The sequence below is a fragment of the Arvicola amphibius genome, chromosome 3, assembly GCF_903992535.2.
Source record: "Arvicola amphibius chromosome 3, mArvAmp1.2, whole genome shotgun sequence".
In the NCBI taxonomy this organism is placed as follows: Eukaryota; Metazoa; Chordata; class Mammalia; order Rodentia; family Cricetidae; genus Arvicola; species Arvicola amphibius.
The window spans coordinates 175,247,274-175,261,095 of record NC_052049.1 but is presented as its reverse complement, the minus strand read 5'-3'; the positions used below and the strand labels follow the sequence as shown (position 1 = coordinate 175,261,095).

The window sequence follows — 13,822 nt, the reverse complement described above, 5'->3', positions numbered from 1 at the left end:
AACATTACAGGAATGTATCATGAAGTTGCCATGAATGTTATTTTTTCTGGATTTACTATTACAATATTTGTCAGTTTAAGCCCCTCTTCTAGCCAGGTGTTAGGGCACAAACTGTAATACCTGCACCGGGAAAGAGGAAGCAGTTGGGGAGACACCAAGATCAAGTCCAACCAGGGCTGTAGGTTAGATTCTGTCTTGAAGCTCTCTCTCTCTCTCTCTCTCTCTCTCTCTCTCTCTCTCTCTCTCTCTCTCTCTCTCATATTCGTTGTGATTTTTCTCATGTTGTTTCTTCTCAGAGTTCAAAGCCAGGGCCTTGTGCACGCTAAGCACAGAACTTGTCAACTGAACATCAGCCCTGGCCTTTCCTCATTATTTTAATTTTCTTCTATTTCTCTTTGGTTTGTGATTGGGATTTTCTTTTTTCTTTTTTTTTCTTTTCTCTTTTTTTTTATTTTTTTTATTTTTTATTTATTTATTTTTTTTTTTTGGTTTTTCGAGACAGGGTTTCTCTGCAGCTTTTTTAAAGCCTGTCCTGGAACTAGCTCTTGTAGACCAGGCTGGCCTCGAACTCACAGAGATCCGCCTGCCTCTGCCTCCCGAGTGCTGGGATTAAAGGCGTGCACCACCACCGCCCGGTTGGGATTTTTTTTTCTAAAACGCAGGACTCTATAAACACCTGTTCTCCAGGACCCCTTCAACCTGGGTCACCCATGGAAGACGAGGGAGGAAAGGAGTGAGGGCCAACTCTCTCTTACTCCAGGGACCTTGAGGCCACTTGGGCACCACAGTAATATCTATAGTTGCCACACAAATAAAGGCAGGTAGGGATACCTGACGGACCTAGGTTGGGGCTCTAGGGGCCTGAGCTGGGAGTGAGGATAGAGTTAGAGTTAGGAGCTTGGGTAGGAGTCAAGGACCTAAAGAGCAGCGACCCTGGAGCAGTGACCTCTCGGGGAGAGACTTGCAAAGGAGCTGGAGCCAGCTGCTTTCTGCTGGTGGGTCTGTTACTCACCCTGCTGCCTGAAATGGAAACAAGGGAGTGGGCCTACCCCACTGAGAGGGCAGTTATGCCTGGGACCACCTGCCCATCTATCCTGTGCACCGCAACTTCTGCCTGCTGCCGCCTCTAACAGTGGAAGGGTCTAGACAGTCCCACGATACACAGGCTGGTGCGCCAGCATAGGGCCCTGGGCCATTCCCCACCGCAGCTGACAACCAGAGAACGAGGAACATATACTGGGTCACCCAGACTGGGTGGGAGTTCCTTTTATTTGAATTTGTTCCTGGGAAGCCAGGCGCTGCAGGTGGCCCTCAATGTGGAGCAGGATGGCATCCAGCATGTGAAGGACCCTGAGGACCAGGGTGCGGTCTGAGACAGCGGCCGCCTGCCGTTTCCAGTGTCTGCAGGGGCTGGGAGTCACCTGTGGGAGCTGAGGGTGTAACATCAGAGTAAGAATGGACAGCAAAGCAGCTAGAGAGAAGAGACGTGGGGCAGGGCCAGAGAGGCTGGAAAGACAGGGCCATGGGAGCTACCAGGGGCTGGGTGGTCTTGGAGCCCATGAGGCTGAATGCAGGATGGGAGCATTAAATGGGGCACATGAGTCAGAGTACTGGCCCTGAGAGTGGCTGGGGATGGACTGGTTGTAGACGTATGTTCCATAGAGATGCAAGGCTGGGACATAGCAGTGAGGACAAGGTGAGGCAGGAGGCTCCACAAGGCCCCAAGTCAGGTTGGTAGGAGGACATGGGCCCATGGGGTGTGAGCAGAAGCCGGGATTATAAGCGACAGAAAGACCTGTACTCACCTGATCCTTAATGACCTGAGAGCGCCACCGGTGTAACATCATTCGGCTGATGACCAGCATCATAGTGGTGGTGATCGTGATGCCAGCCACTGGGTAGACACGACTTCCTCCCAGGGCCATCCAGTAACCAGGGCAGCCCAGACTGCTCCTGCAGCCATCCAGGCCATTTGGCTGGCAGCCCCATGGCTGCAAGTCCAGCCCCACTTGGTACCAGAGGGGCCGTGACCAGGCATGGCTAGGGACAGGCATCACCAGCAAGGACAGCGATGGCACTAAGAACAGTGAGTACAGCATGGCTGTGACTACTGCCAGAGGCCGGAACCCGGGTACCTTGGCAACCGGCAAACACCCCTCCCCCAAGAGTAGGCCCCGCTGAGGCAGCAGGTTCCAGCTAGGCCCATAGCCTTTCAAAATATAGTTTGGCCACATGATGGGACATGGGGCTAATAGTGCAGGTCTAGGGCCTGGGGCCCATCCTCCCAGGTGGACTAGGTATGATAGGAACACCTTTTCCATGCTGGCCTCCAACTCCCCTATCATCCCCCCCAATCTAAGCACCCCAATGCCTGTGTTTTTAAGGTTCAACAGCCTCTACTGGGCTAGCAACTGCCAGGCTGGTAAACCAGAGTGCAGGGGAGCTGCCAGCAGCCCCCCATACCCAGTCCAGCATCGCGCACAGCAAGGACTCACGGTGTGGCTCCCTTGAAGGCCCCTGCTGGCTGCTGCCCTTCCTCACCCAGGCCTCCCTTAGCACTCTTCCTTGTTCAGGGAGTATGGTTTCCCTCCTGCAAAGTCATCTTCTTGAGGTTAGAGCGTCATGCACTGCCAGCACCCCTCCCATGACTACCTCGGTGGTACAGTCCACTTTCTCTAATATGACCCTACAATCTTTCCTTTGGAGCCTTTCTGGCTACCTACCCAATCATCTTTAGTCTCCAGCTATAAGAACACACCAGCTTCCTCCTAGCACCCAACCAAGGCCAGTCTGACAAGTTCTTGTTTGAAGTCTGCCTCTGGCTCCATGTCTTCATTCAAACAATATCTGTCGATTGCCCAAGCCTAGGGCCAGAATGCTGCCGGACAGAATAGTCAAGCTCTGCCTTCCTGGGCTGCAGTTTTGGCGGGAGCAGGGCTGGCTTGTAAACACTACAGTGCCAGGCACAGGCAAATGCCATGATAAAAATAGGGACAGGCAAGGGTGCCTGGGATATTTGGAGGGCAGGGAGCCTTCGTGTGCCGTTGGGAACTTGCCCGGGGCCTAACACTGAGCTTGGCACCTGGAACGCACCTGATGAATAGAGAAATTCATGTGTTCTGGGCAGGTGATGTGGGTACTACATTGTTCTCGACATTTCCACGTGTCTGCTTGGTTAACTCAGCAGGCCACTCAGGAGGCTGTGGCTTCCTCACCCATCAGGGGCCCACTGCCCCATCCTTCTGCCCACAGGATCAGCGGCCTCACATGCTGTCGGTGTCTTATGCCAGAAACCAGCCAGTTCTTGGTCGATGGTGTCCAGCCAATCTCAAGGCTTGAGCTCTGAGTGAACACCGACTTTTAAGTCCAGCAGTGGACCCTGAGAGTGGCTCTGGTGTTTAGCTGAAGGCTCAGGGGTTCACTCTACATCCCCGAGAAGCACTAACTCTGCCTCTTATCAGGTTATCCTTGGGAACAGCTTAGTCCTGAGCTACAGTTCTGAACCCATTTATTTTTCCATTTAAAACTAAAGGGCGGTCTATGTGAAATGGAAGAGAACTTTGAGTTTGTAGAATCCCAGTCCAGTCTGGGCCCCGGAGCTGCCCTGCTCTGCCTGACCCTGACCTCCCTGAGTCTTACCCCCAGCTCTGTCTACTGTAGTGTTTCTAAGACGGCTTGGGAGTCTGAGTTGAGGACGACACTCTAGCCACACCCTGACCACACCACAGCAGGGCCTGAAGTTGGACAGACACATTTATTCCCACATCAGCTCCCTCCCAGCACCCAGCCAAGGCCAGCCTGGCTGCAATACCCTGCCCCAGGCCTGCAGCACGGAACTCAGGGAGTCCATGGGCTATGTGTGCATGGACATGGACCGGAGTCCTGGGCGGCACCTGGAGGTGACCCAGAGGCAGGAGTTTCGTGAGGGTGACCTGTCACAACCTCTAGAGGTAGGCAGTCTCCAGCAGCAAAGTCACAGTTGGGTGGCCTGAGCGGGAGGGAGAGGAACTTTCAGTTAGTTTCCAAAGGACATATATGAAGCACTGCTCCTAAGGCAGCACGCACTCACACACACACACACACACACACACACACACACAACGGGAAGGGAGAGCAATGGGTTCAGTGTAGCTAGAGCCCTGGGCAATGGCATGGACTTTCTGGAGTTGGGGTCAGGGTGGGGATAAGCAACAGATTAACAAAACTGCTCAGTGGGCCAGAGTCAGCTTACCAAAACAGGGCTCTTAGGGCCAGGCTTCCGGTGGTGGAGGGCAAAGGTCACAGCGTCATGGACAGAGGCAAAAAGATGCTGCTTAGTGATAGAGTCATCAAAGAAGTGTCCAGCCTCAAGCTGGGCGACCACAGGACCTGTGGGCACGAAGGAGATCCTGACACTCAGTACCACAAGGAGACCCAGTCCCCAGGCACCCACAGGATTCTCTAATCCCTGCTATCTGAGGCTACTTAGAGGTAGAAACCCAGTCACTTCTATATGTTTCTGTGTGTGTCTATATGTCTATGTATGTCTGTGTGTCTGTGTGTTTGTGAATATGTCTGTGTATGTGTGTGTAGGGCTGTGTATGTTGAGGCTGGCTGACCAGCTAGCTCCTGGAAACCATCTGTTTTCACCCACTAAAGGCTAGCATTATAGGCATGCATAGACATGCCTGGCTTATTTTACATGGTGCTGCGGGATTTGAACTCAGGTCCTCATATGTGGGCAGCACTGAGCCCTCTGAGCTCAGCACTTACCCTAGCCCTAGCCCTACTCCTGACTCCTGACCGCTGGCTCCCAAGACCTGCAGTTTCAGAAGAAGACTTTTTCCTTGTGCTGTCTGACAGACCCTTGGCCAGAAGAGTCCCACCCTCTGTCTGGATCACTATCGCTCTCCCCAGTCAACGCACTGTAACAGGCAGCGATGTACACTTCCACCTCGATCTCCCGGAAGTCATGGAAAATCTGCAGCAACAAAGAGGACTAGCTTCAGAGGGCAGCAGTTGGGCAAGACTTAGTGGGGGAGCTCAGAGGGCTTGGTTTGGGGGGGCTTCAGAAGGCTCAAGGCAAGTGTGTGGTCAGCGTGAAGGCTTAAGGGGTCCTAGCCCGCCCACAGTTCCTTACATTCTTCAGGGTCTTAATGCACACGGTGTCCACAAAGGAGAGAGTGCTCAGGTCCAGGATGAGGCTATGGAAGTCTGGCTGGGGTAGGCCCAGGGACTTCAGTGTGTTCACGGTTGGGGCCTTGACATCTTCTTGACTGCTGGTGACTGCATCCTCCAGCGCCTCCCTTTGGTGCACCTGCGGGGGGATACAGATGTGCTAAAGGACCATCCCTGTAGAGCAAAGGCAGGGTATGCACCGGTATACAGCGACACACAGAGTCAGATGGAAGCTATAAATGCATTTGTAAACATGCAGATATATGAAGGCATGCATGGAACACATAAGGACACAGACATGGGTTGAAAGGAGACATGTGGATCTATAAACACAGAAAGGACATGTAGGGACATAGGAACGCATACTCCAACATGCACAAACTGCCTTGCTACTTCCTGGACCAAAGCTTAATAGAGACACAAGAAGGGAGGGTGCTGGGAGATCATGTCCCATCCTTAGCTAAACAGGGTGGAGTTGCTAGGAGCCTAGGAACAGACAAGACGGCCACAGGCATTGTTGTGCCCACACTCATTCACACACACCTTATCCCCTGACCTGTCTGAGTCTTTGGTTGAACCTGGTATCCCCCCCACCTGCTAGATTTTCCCAATATTCCCAAGCCTTTTCTATCCATAAGCGTAGACTGTGGAGTCTTGTTATACCTATAAATTCAAGGTCAGTCTATAAAATCTAGGTCAGTCTGAGATTATAGACATGAGCCAGGAAAGAATCTTGTATCACAAGGGTCTTCCTGCAGTGTCTGAACCATTATCCTGTTGCTCCCATCATTAGCCCAACACTTTCAAGCCCACATTAGTGGCTTTTCTCATGCAATGTGTGTCAGCACCCGCATCTTGGCGGTTCTGGGCCGTTCCCTGCTCCCATTTGTAGCCTCACCTTGGCCTCGGAACCCTCCACGTCATTGCTTTTGATGTCTTCGAAGCCGGTGTTGATGTTCACTGAAACTGAGGTGATCTTGGAAGGGAGGGAAGAGGGGTGATGGGAAAGTCATCCCAAGTGCCACATGACAACCATGCCAGGAAGACCTGGTACTGCCCCTGGCACTGGGCAAGGAGCCCTAGTAGGACCTAGGCTGCAGGCCTGAGTTGTAACAATGAAAGGGACCCTGCTGTGGTTCATGCTGTGACTAATACAGGCGAGGGGTATAACATTTCCAGAGCTTTCTCTGCCCTGCCCAGGGCTGAAACAGGGTCTCCAGGGTGCTGAGGGAGAAAGGGGAGGGACAAGGAGTGGTGAAGAGAAATGATGGGTGAGGAAATGGGACAATGACCAGACTGGGAGAAAGGCCAAAGAGGATCACGAAATGGCTGGGGGTTAGGGCTGGGTCCCCAGTAGGGCTGGGCCAGGAGGAGCTGCTGAGGGAACGAGGGGGGGGCCCCACCTGCTTCTGGGACTTCTTGGCTTTCTTCATTCGCTTCATCTTCATCTCCTGCTTTTTGATTCGTTTCTTTTTCTGGGAGATGAGGTGGTCCACGTCCACACCACACTAGAGACACAGTCAGAGGTAGGCTTTGGGTCCTCTGGGGAGAGGAGCGGCACTCAGACCCCCGCACACACACCAAGCAGGGGACCCCGGCCTCACCTTCTGTTTCAGTGAGTCACAGTAGAGCTCAGCATTGGCAAAGTAAATGGTGGCTGAGGAGCGAAAGACCTTCACACCAGGGACCTCCTTGGCCTGGAGATGAGGTGGAGTTGGGGTGGCTGAGCCTTCCTTGCCTTCTCCTGCATCTTCTTCACTCAGCTTGCCTCTCTTAGACAGCCTGCTACCCTCTGCCCCAGGCTGCGGCCGATACCCTTCCAGGAGTCTGGACATACGCCTGGCTACACCACCCTAGCTCCCTGTGCTGCACGGGTTCAGTCCCTCCCAACTCTCCTGTCTGTCACCAGGTTTCGGGGTTCAGATCTCAGTCCCCCTGTTCCTGAGTCTCCCGTCCCTGCCCTCTGCTGTTTTCTGCAAGCAGACAGAAGAGCCACCCCAACCTGGCATTCCACTCCCACCTTCCCCAGTTCGCACCCCATTCCATCCAACAGGTCAGGTCTCCCCTGGGCTTCAGGCCTGGATCACATGGGCCGCCTCCCAGCCCCACACAGCTGCCTGCTCCCCTCATGTCTCCCATACCCAGCCCCTCACTCTAACCTGTCTAATCGTACCACACTCGGCCTTCAGGGCTCCAGGCCGAAGTGACAGAGCTTCTTTCATTCCACATTCTCACAAAGCCTTTGTTCGCACGACACGCCATGAAGGTTTTACACAAACTAGCAGTCGGGGACTTTCTATTCCCACTGAGCAGACCAGGAAACAACCTTCCCTACATTCTGTGCCCCACCCTCCACTATCCCATTCTTTTGACCCAGGGATATTCTACAGTATAGGGCTTATGAGTCTGGCTCGAAGACTGAGCCAGTCACTCATGCAATGAATAGGGTCACACACTCAAACTCCTCTCTTCAAATTCGAAGAACCAAAGTCAAAATTCTTCCAGTCTGGATGTGCACCTTGCATGGGAAGACATTGGCTACTTTCCTCTATGGCTCTTCCCCTTTGAGACAGGGTCTCTTACTGAATCTGGAGCTTACCAATTGACTAGACTAGCTGGCCAGAGGGCCCCAGAGATCCTCCTGTCACTGCCTTCCAAGCATTGGGGTCACAGACATGCATGTTGCCATGTCTGGCATTTGATATGGGTACTGGGGATCCATATTCGGGTATAGCAAACAATTTATCCAGTGAGCCATTTTCCCAGCCCATCCCCCACTGTTCTTGTCCATGTAGAGGAAATAAAAAGGGCCCATTTATCTTGTCTGCCCCACCTCCCATTTAGCCCTGCCACTCACCCCTGAGTATTCTGCCACGTCTCTATAAATATCCGTATCTGGCACCTGCCCCAGGATAGAGTAATGGGGCCTGAGGAGAGAGTTGGGGGGTGGGGATGGAGAGAAGGAGGCAAAGAAAAGGCCATGAGAGGGGAATGAGGAACTTGGGGTGTCCCCAGAGATGTAAGGAAAGTTGTGGAGAGCCAGTGTGAAACTTACTCCCTCACCAGGCTGGAATTGGGAGTACCAAAAATGGTGGACTCACAGCTGCATTCGGATCACCACGAGCAGCAGGGAGAATACTATGGAAACCGCCAGGCCAATATCCAGGTTCAGCAGGATGGTAGCCACAAAGGTCACCAGCCAGATTAGCTGATAACAAAATGTCAGAGGTCAAAGGGTCCATTGGCACTAGAGGCCCCAAAGCCCAGGGCTGGGCTCCCAAGCTTCTCACCAGGTCCACTCGATTTGCCTTCCAAAGAGAGCAGATGTCAGAGAACTGCTTCATCATGCCCTTTAGATTCACAATAATAACAGCTGCCAGGACGGCCTGTAGCAGGGACAATGTCGCCAGGGTTGCTGAGAGGTTCCTAGAAGCTGATAGCCTCCACCACCCAGGCATGACCACCTATGCTGGCCAAGCATTTGGGCAGATCCCAGCCCACAGCCAGCTACCACCCTACACCAACCTTAACCCCTTGGAGCTGATTAGAAAGTTCTAACCCTTGACCTCTAATTCCAGATTGTATCCCCAAGAGCTCAACCTTGTATCTCTGAGTCCCTTAGATGGAACTGGAGTGACTGATTTGGGTCTGGCCAAGCCGAGGCTCTGAAGGCTGGCTGGGAGGGGTAGAGGCTCACCTTGGGCAGGTCTCGGAAGAGTTCCCCGAGTTTGACGATAATGAGGAGGATGAAAAGGGAGGATACGGCTCCGGCAACCTACAGGGTGGGGGTTAGCAGGGAGTGAGGGTGAGGAGGAGCAGGACCACCCTGGCAGAACAGCATGTGTACCCAGATGGACACATGCCCACACGCACACGCATGCTCACACCAAGGCCCACCTGTGTGTTGCCCCCGGTACCCTCCTGTACCAGGCTCCGAGACATGGAGCAGCTCACGGGGAAACACTGGAAGAAGCTGCCAATGAAGTTGCTGAGGCCAAGGGCCACCAGCTCCTGTGCAGAAGTGCGGTGTGAAAAGTCACTCTCCTGGCATATCTCGGCTGACATACTCCCAATCCCCATCCCCCCTCAATGGCCTCCAAGGTTTGACTGTTGTCCCAAACATCCTATTCTCCTGCCCTCAGTCATTTCTAAGTCCAGTCCAACCCTTCTCTGTTTCTCTCCTGTCATGTGGCCCTGTGTACACCCGCATGACCCACATCACAGACCTGGTTACTGTCCACGCGGTAGCCATGCCTCAGGGCAAAAATATTCCCAAGCGAGATGGCGATGGCGAAGCCAACCACAGCAATGGCAAAGGCATTTCCCACGAGTGTGGCAAACAACTCTGTTTTGGGTGGCACCGGGGGTATCAGCCTGGGAGGAACACCTGTGAGGTCAGAGGATGGCCCTGGCTCTAGCTGCCCCCCCGCCCCGCCCCGTCCCTGACAGAACCAGAGCTCACCCTGTGGTGATGTTGCCTACCACGTCTACCTGGAATCTTTCACGGAGTTTTGCACCGAAGGAAATACCAGTTGCCCCAATGAGCTGTGGGGAAAGGCTAGAATTAGGGGAGGGAGGTCCTGGCAGTATCCTAAGGGAGAAGTGTAAACCATTATGGGGGTCAAAATCTTTGAGAAATGAGAAATTGTGGATAGGGGTAAACACCACCATTTGAGGAAGGAGATAAGCTATCAAAGGTGGTAAGAAGCCAATCTAGGGCTTTCTGCTGCAGAAACCTTGACAGTGGTCACTCCATCTGGCCCTGAAATACCCTGAGGTTGTATCCTGGCCAGATCTACCCTAACATCCGCCCTTCTCCTCTGTCCACCATTCCCTGGTACCCGAACCAACCGTGAGTAGTTCCCCGGGTATGGGCAGGGGCAGATAGCGCTTCAACTTTTCATTCAACAGCTTCACCAACACAAGCACCACTCCTGCTACAAGTGCCGTGACCAGGGTGCCGGGCACGGTCTCGGGCAGCTTGGCGCAGACCTCCAGCACTGTCTGAGGAGAAGAGGTGTTACAGCGGCATTCAAGGTTGTGGGCAGCGCGCCTACCCACCCTGGCCCCCACCCTCACTCACATAGATAACAGACAGTGGCCCAGAGTGACTGTTCAGTTTGATGCCAAACACATACTTGAGCTGCGAGACGAGGACTTGCACAGAGGCGGCTGTGGTGTAGCTGCGGACCAGAGGCTCCGACAGGTAGGTGACCACAAAGCCGAAGTGCACCAGGCCCAGCCCCACCTGTTGGCCAGTCAGGGAACATCAGGGGGGCAGAAGTCATAAAGCAAGTGGCATCAGAGGGAATGAAGGAACAGGGAGAAGACACAGTGTAAGTCCAGGCAGCTAGGGGGATGGCCGTGCCGTACCTGGAAGAGGCCAACCAGAAAACTGAGCGTGTAGGCCACCTGCACTCGGGCATCATCAACTGTGGCATTCAAGCCTTGCACGAAGGCCTCATCTGCAGTCAAGGATTCTGTCACGCCGCCCACCATCACAGACATGACAGCAAAGGTCCCTGAAGGGGCAGGACGGGGCAGGTCAGAAGGGAAGAGGATACTGTCCCGCTCTGGAGCCCTAGTCTTAATTAAAGAGGCCAGTAGACAGATATCCTTGGATTACAGTTGTGCAAACGGAGGTGGTACTGGTCAGATATGGCGGCCAAGGTCAGAAGCAAACCTTGAGCTCACAGGCTCCTAAGGCTAACCGGGCTAATGCTGGCCCCATCTCACCACCTCGTCTCACCACTGCCCAGTGCTCTGCAACACAGACTCTCTCTGGGAGCAAGAGAAGGATCAAGGACAGGCTGGACAGACCTCTAGGAACTTCCAGGCCCCATGGACTACCTCATCCACCCTGAGGCCAGGGCTTTGAGATATCCTGAACCTGTAATCCCTACAGTCGGTTCCCTAGCACTTCTTGGGGTGACCCATATGCCATTCTCTTAGTGATCTAGCACACACACTTCCCTAGTCCCCAAGCTGCCCTGCCCAGCCTGCCCCTCCCCTCCACAGAAGATGGCCTCTATGGAAAGCTAGGCCTGACTCCACTTACCCACAGAGATGTGTCGAGAGGTACCAAATATGAAATAGACGAAGACGGGGTAAAAAGAACTGTACAGGCCAAACATAGGAGGCAATCCCGCCAGGAGGGCATAGGCTAAGCCTGCAGGTAGAAGGGTGCAATGCAGACTTGGAGAGGAGGGTCTCAGAAAGGTAGGGGGATCCAAACCCTGGGTTCAGGGGCCATAGTTCCAAGGGCAGAGGTCATGGCTCCTGGTTTGATGTTTCACAGACCACAAAGCTTACAGTCCAGGCTGCTGGAGGGAGCTCACCCTGTGGAAGCTGCATGATGGCCACACTCAGGCCAGACAACAGGTCACCCAGGAGCCAGTCTCGCACAGGATAGCGGGGTAACCAGCCCAAGACCGGAATGTAATGGAGCAGAAGTGCATGGGCCCGAGCACGGGAGCACCTGGGGCATGAAGAGCTCATTAGAGACAGAACTCGGACCCCACCAGAACACCCCATACCTCAACCCCTCATCGTTACCGAAACCAAGCTCGCCACTGGTAGGTCTTGGGCACCGGGCCCCAGTGTCCCAGCTCCTCTAGCTGCTCCTGGTTCAGCAGAGGCCTCTCCACATGGTAGTCTCGCCTCTGCAGCTCCATCTCTTGTGTTGCAGACAGCAGTGCCTGTGTCTGCTGTGTCCCGTGGTCTAGAGAGGTGAGACCACAGACATAACACTGAGCATTGCCCCCCTGTCCCAACCTTTCCTTCACTCTACCTGGGTCCACAGAGTCACATACCTGAGTTTTCCAGGCTCAAAGATCAAGGATAGAGCCAACCGTGCTGGTCTCTGAGGGCCCCGTGTTCACACCCAGACAGGGGCAGTACCTGAACTTTGGCTGCTGGAAGCCGCTTTCTGGGCCAAAGTCTCTCCAGGAGGGAGAGTGGGATGAGCATGACCTACACATCCAGCTCAGGTGTGGCTGCCAGGCCCTGAGTACCACTTCAAGTCCACGTCCAGGTCCGGGTCCAGATTCAGACTGGCAATTTCTCCTAGCCCCCACTTCTCAGCCCCTTGCCTTCCCTGAACCAATTCCTGTCCAGTTCCTCTTCCAGCTGTACCACAGACCTTGCACCACGGGCAGGGAGCATGTAAGATCTGTAAGCAATACTGCCCCCAGGCTTTGGGACAGAACCCACCTAGACACCTCAAGTTTCAGGGTCTAAGCTCTCACCTCCAGAGACACCCCCTTGAAATAGGAAAGATTCGCCTGGAAATAGGAGTTTTCAGAAGCCAATCCAACCTAGAGGGAAGCCTGCCCAGACAGCCATCACCAGCCAGGCAAGTTCTGACCTGGGGGTGAATCCCTCACCTACCGAGTGGCACCTCTGGGAGAAACTTTACCAAAGAATAGGGGCTGGGGGAAGGGAAAGGTTCTCTCTCATCTTGGGGAGTTCTCTCAGAAGAAACTGAGCTGGGGAGCCTCCATAAGGAATGTAGCTCTCCTCTGTGAATTTCGGGGGTGGGGGGTAAATCTGGCGAGAGAACTAACATTTGGGGAAAGTTTTCACCGGTCAGCTGTGAGCAGCTATAACCAGGGGAGAGGATCCCACCAGAGAGGTAGGAACTCACCTGGGAAGAGCCTCTAACCTGGGTATCCACGTTGGAGGGAGCAGAGAAGGTGCAAGGAAGATCCTCAGAGGTTCTGTGCACCTCTGGCTCGCGGAGACCTCAGGGCCCCCTCTCCCTGTCCTTCGAGAGCACTAAGTCTTCTTAAAGGGCCTTCCCCTTATCAGGCAGCACGCGCCCGGGGGCGGAGCCTTGATCTGGCACCGCCCTTTGGGAGGGTACAAAGGCCCTCAGCACCAGAGGGCTCAGAACCACGCGGACTCCGGCCGCGGCTGGTCCAGGGACTGGCTAGAACCTGTCTTGCAGCGGTCTGCCTCCCCGGCCCAGGTACCCAGCCCGCGCACTTCCAGGACCTGGGCTCCTTGGCAGGCAGCAACCTCCCTGCGGCCCCCTCATTAGGACTCCAGGGACTTTCGGTGCCACCCTCAAGAGCTAGGGTCGCGCCGGATCCCGCACCCATCCCTCGCGGCTGATGGACAACCACCTGCGGAAAATCGGCTAGGCGGTAAACTGAGGCTGTGCAGGCGGGAGATGCCTTCTGGGAATTTGGCGGTTCCCTTTCAGAACTGATCTAGGCCGGGAGTCACAGTACTAACACTTCGTGGACACGCGGAATTCGGGCGGCGCCCTGAAACTCACCGGACCCATCAGACAGCCCCATGACCCCCAGATAGCTCGAGTACCGCGGCTCTGACAGCTCCCGCGGGAGGCCACTGCCGGCGCGAAGGTGGCGCCAGGCCGGGAACGAGGCCGGCATCACGCTCCACAGCCGGGATGTGCACGATCAGACCAATGAGAATTCGAGGGCGGAACCTAAGTCATACTCCCCGGGCGGGGGGGCGAGCCCGGAGAAAGAAGATTTAACCCTTTCCTTCCCAGAGGCCAAGTTTAAGTCCTCCCCTGCAACTCCAGCTAGCTAACCAGCTGCCTGGAGCTGGGGGACTGGAACAAAGGACCCGTGGCTCTGGGCCCCTGAATAGACGGATCTGATCTTACGTTCTGGCTTTGTGAAGGGCCCCGGTA

General features: G+C 54.5%; 2 protein-coding genes across 4 annotated transcripts; both read right to left on the bottom strand.

Moving 5' to 3' along the window:
* Positions 1-1,241: 1,241 nt before the first annotated feature.
* Positions 1,242-2,376, bottom strand: Tmem89 (transmembrane protein 89). Its single transcript, XM_038324263.1, has 2 exons — positions 1,806-2,376; positions 1,242-1,430 (listed from the first exon to the last, which is right to left on the bottom strand). The coding sequence occupies exons 1-2, from the start codon at positions 2,343-2,345 to the stop codon at positions 1,242-1,244; spliced, it is 729 nt and encodes a 242-aa protein (XP_038180191.1). The 5' UTR covers positions 2,346-2,376.
* Positions 2,377-3,735: 1,359 nt separating this feature from the next.
* Positions 3,736-13,553, bottom strand: Slc26a6 (solute carrier family 26 member 6). 3 transcript variants are annotated; one of them, XM_038321861.1, is made up of 21 exons: positions 13,439-13,553; positions 11,713-11,878; positions 11,496-11,635; positions 11,216-11,326; positions 10,531-10,679; positions 10,241-10,405; positions 10,009-10,161; positions 9,620-9,702; positions 9,384-9,531; positions 9,055-9,168; positions 8,855-8,932; positions 8,448-8,543; positions 8,259-8,365; positions 8,015-8,084; positions 6,762-6,854; positions 6,561-6,665; positions 6,056-6,133; positions 5,120-5,296; positions 4,906-4,960; positions 4,232-4,368; positions 3,736-3,988 (listed from the first exon to the last, which is right to left on the bottom strand). In XM_038321861.1, exons 1-21 carry the CDS (start codon positions 13,458-13,460, stop codon positions 3,974-3,976), a joined length of 2,262 nt encoding a protein of 753 aa, XP_038177789.1. In that variant the 5' UTR covers positions 13,461-13,553; the 3' UTR covers positions 3,736-3,973. The 3 variants fall into 3 exon arrangements, with proteins under 3 accessions (XP_038177789.1, XP_038177791.1, XP_038177790.1); XM_038321863.1 differs by lacking the exon at positions 13,439-13,553 and adding an exon at positions 11,970-13,332; XM_038321862.1 differs by lacking the exon at positions 13,439-13,553 and adding an exon at positions 12,803-13,331.
* Positions 13,554-13,822: the final 269 nt, after the last annotated feature.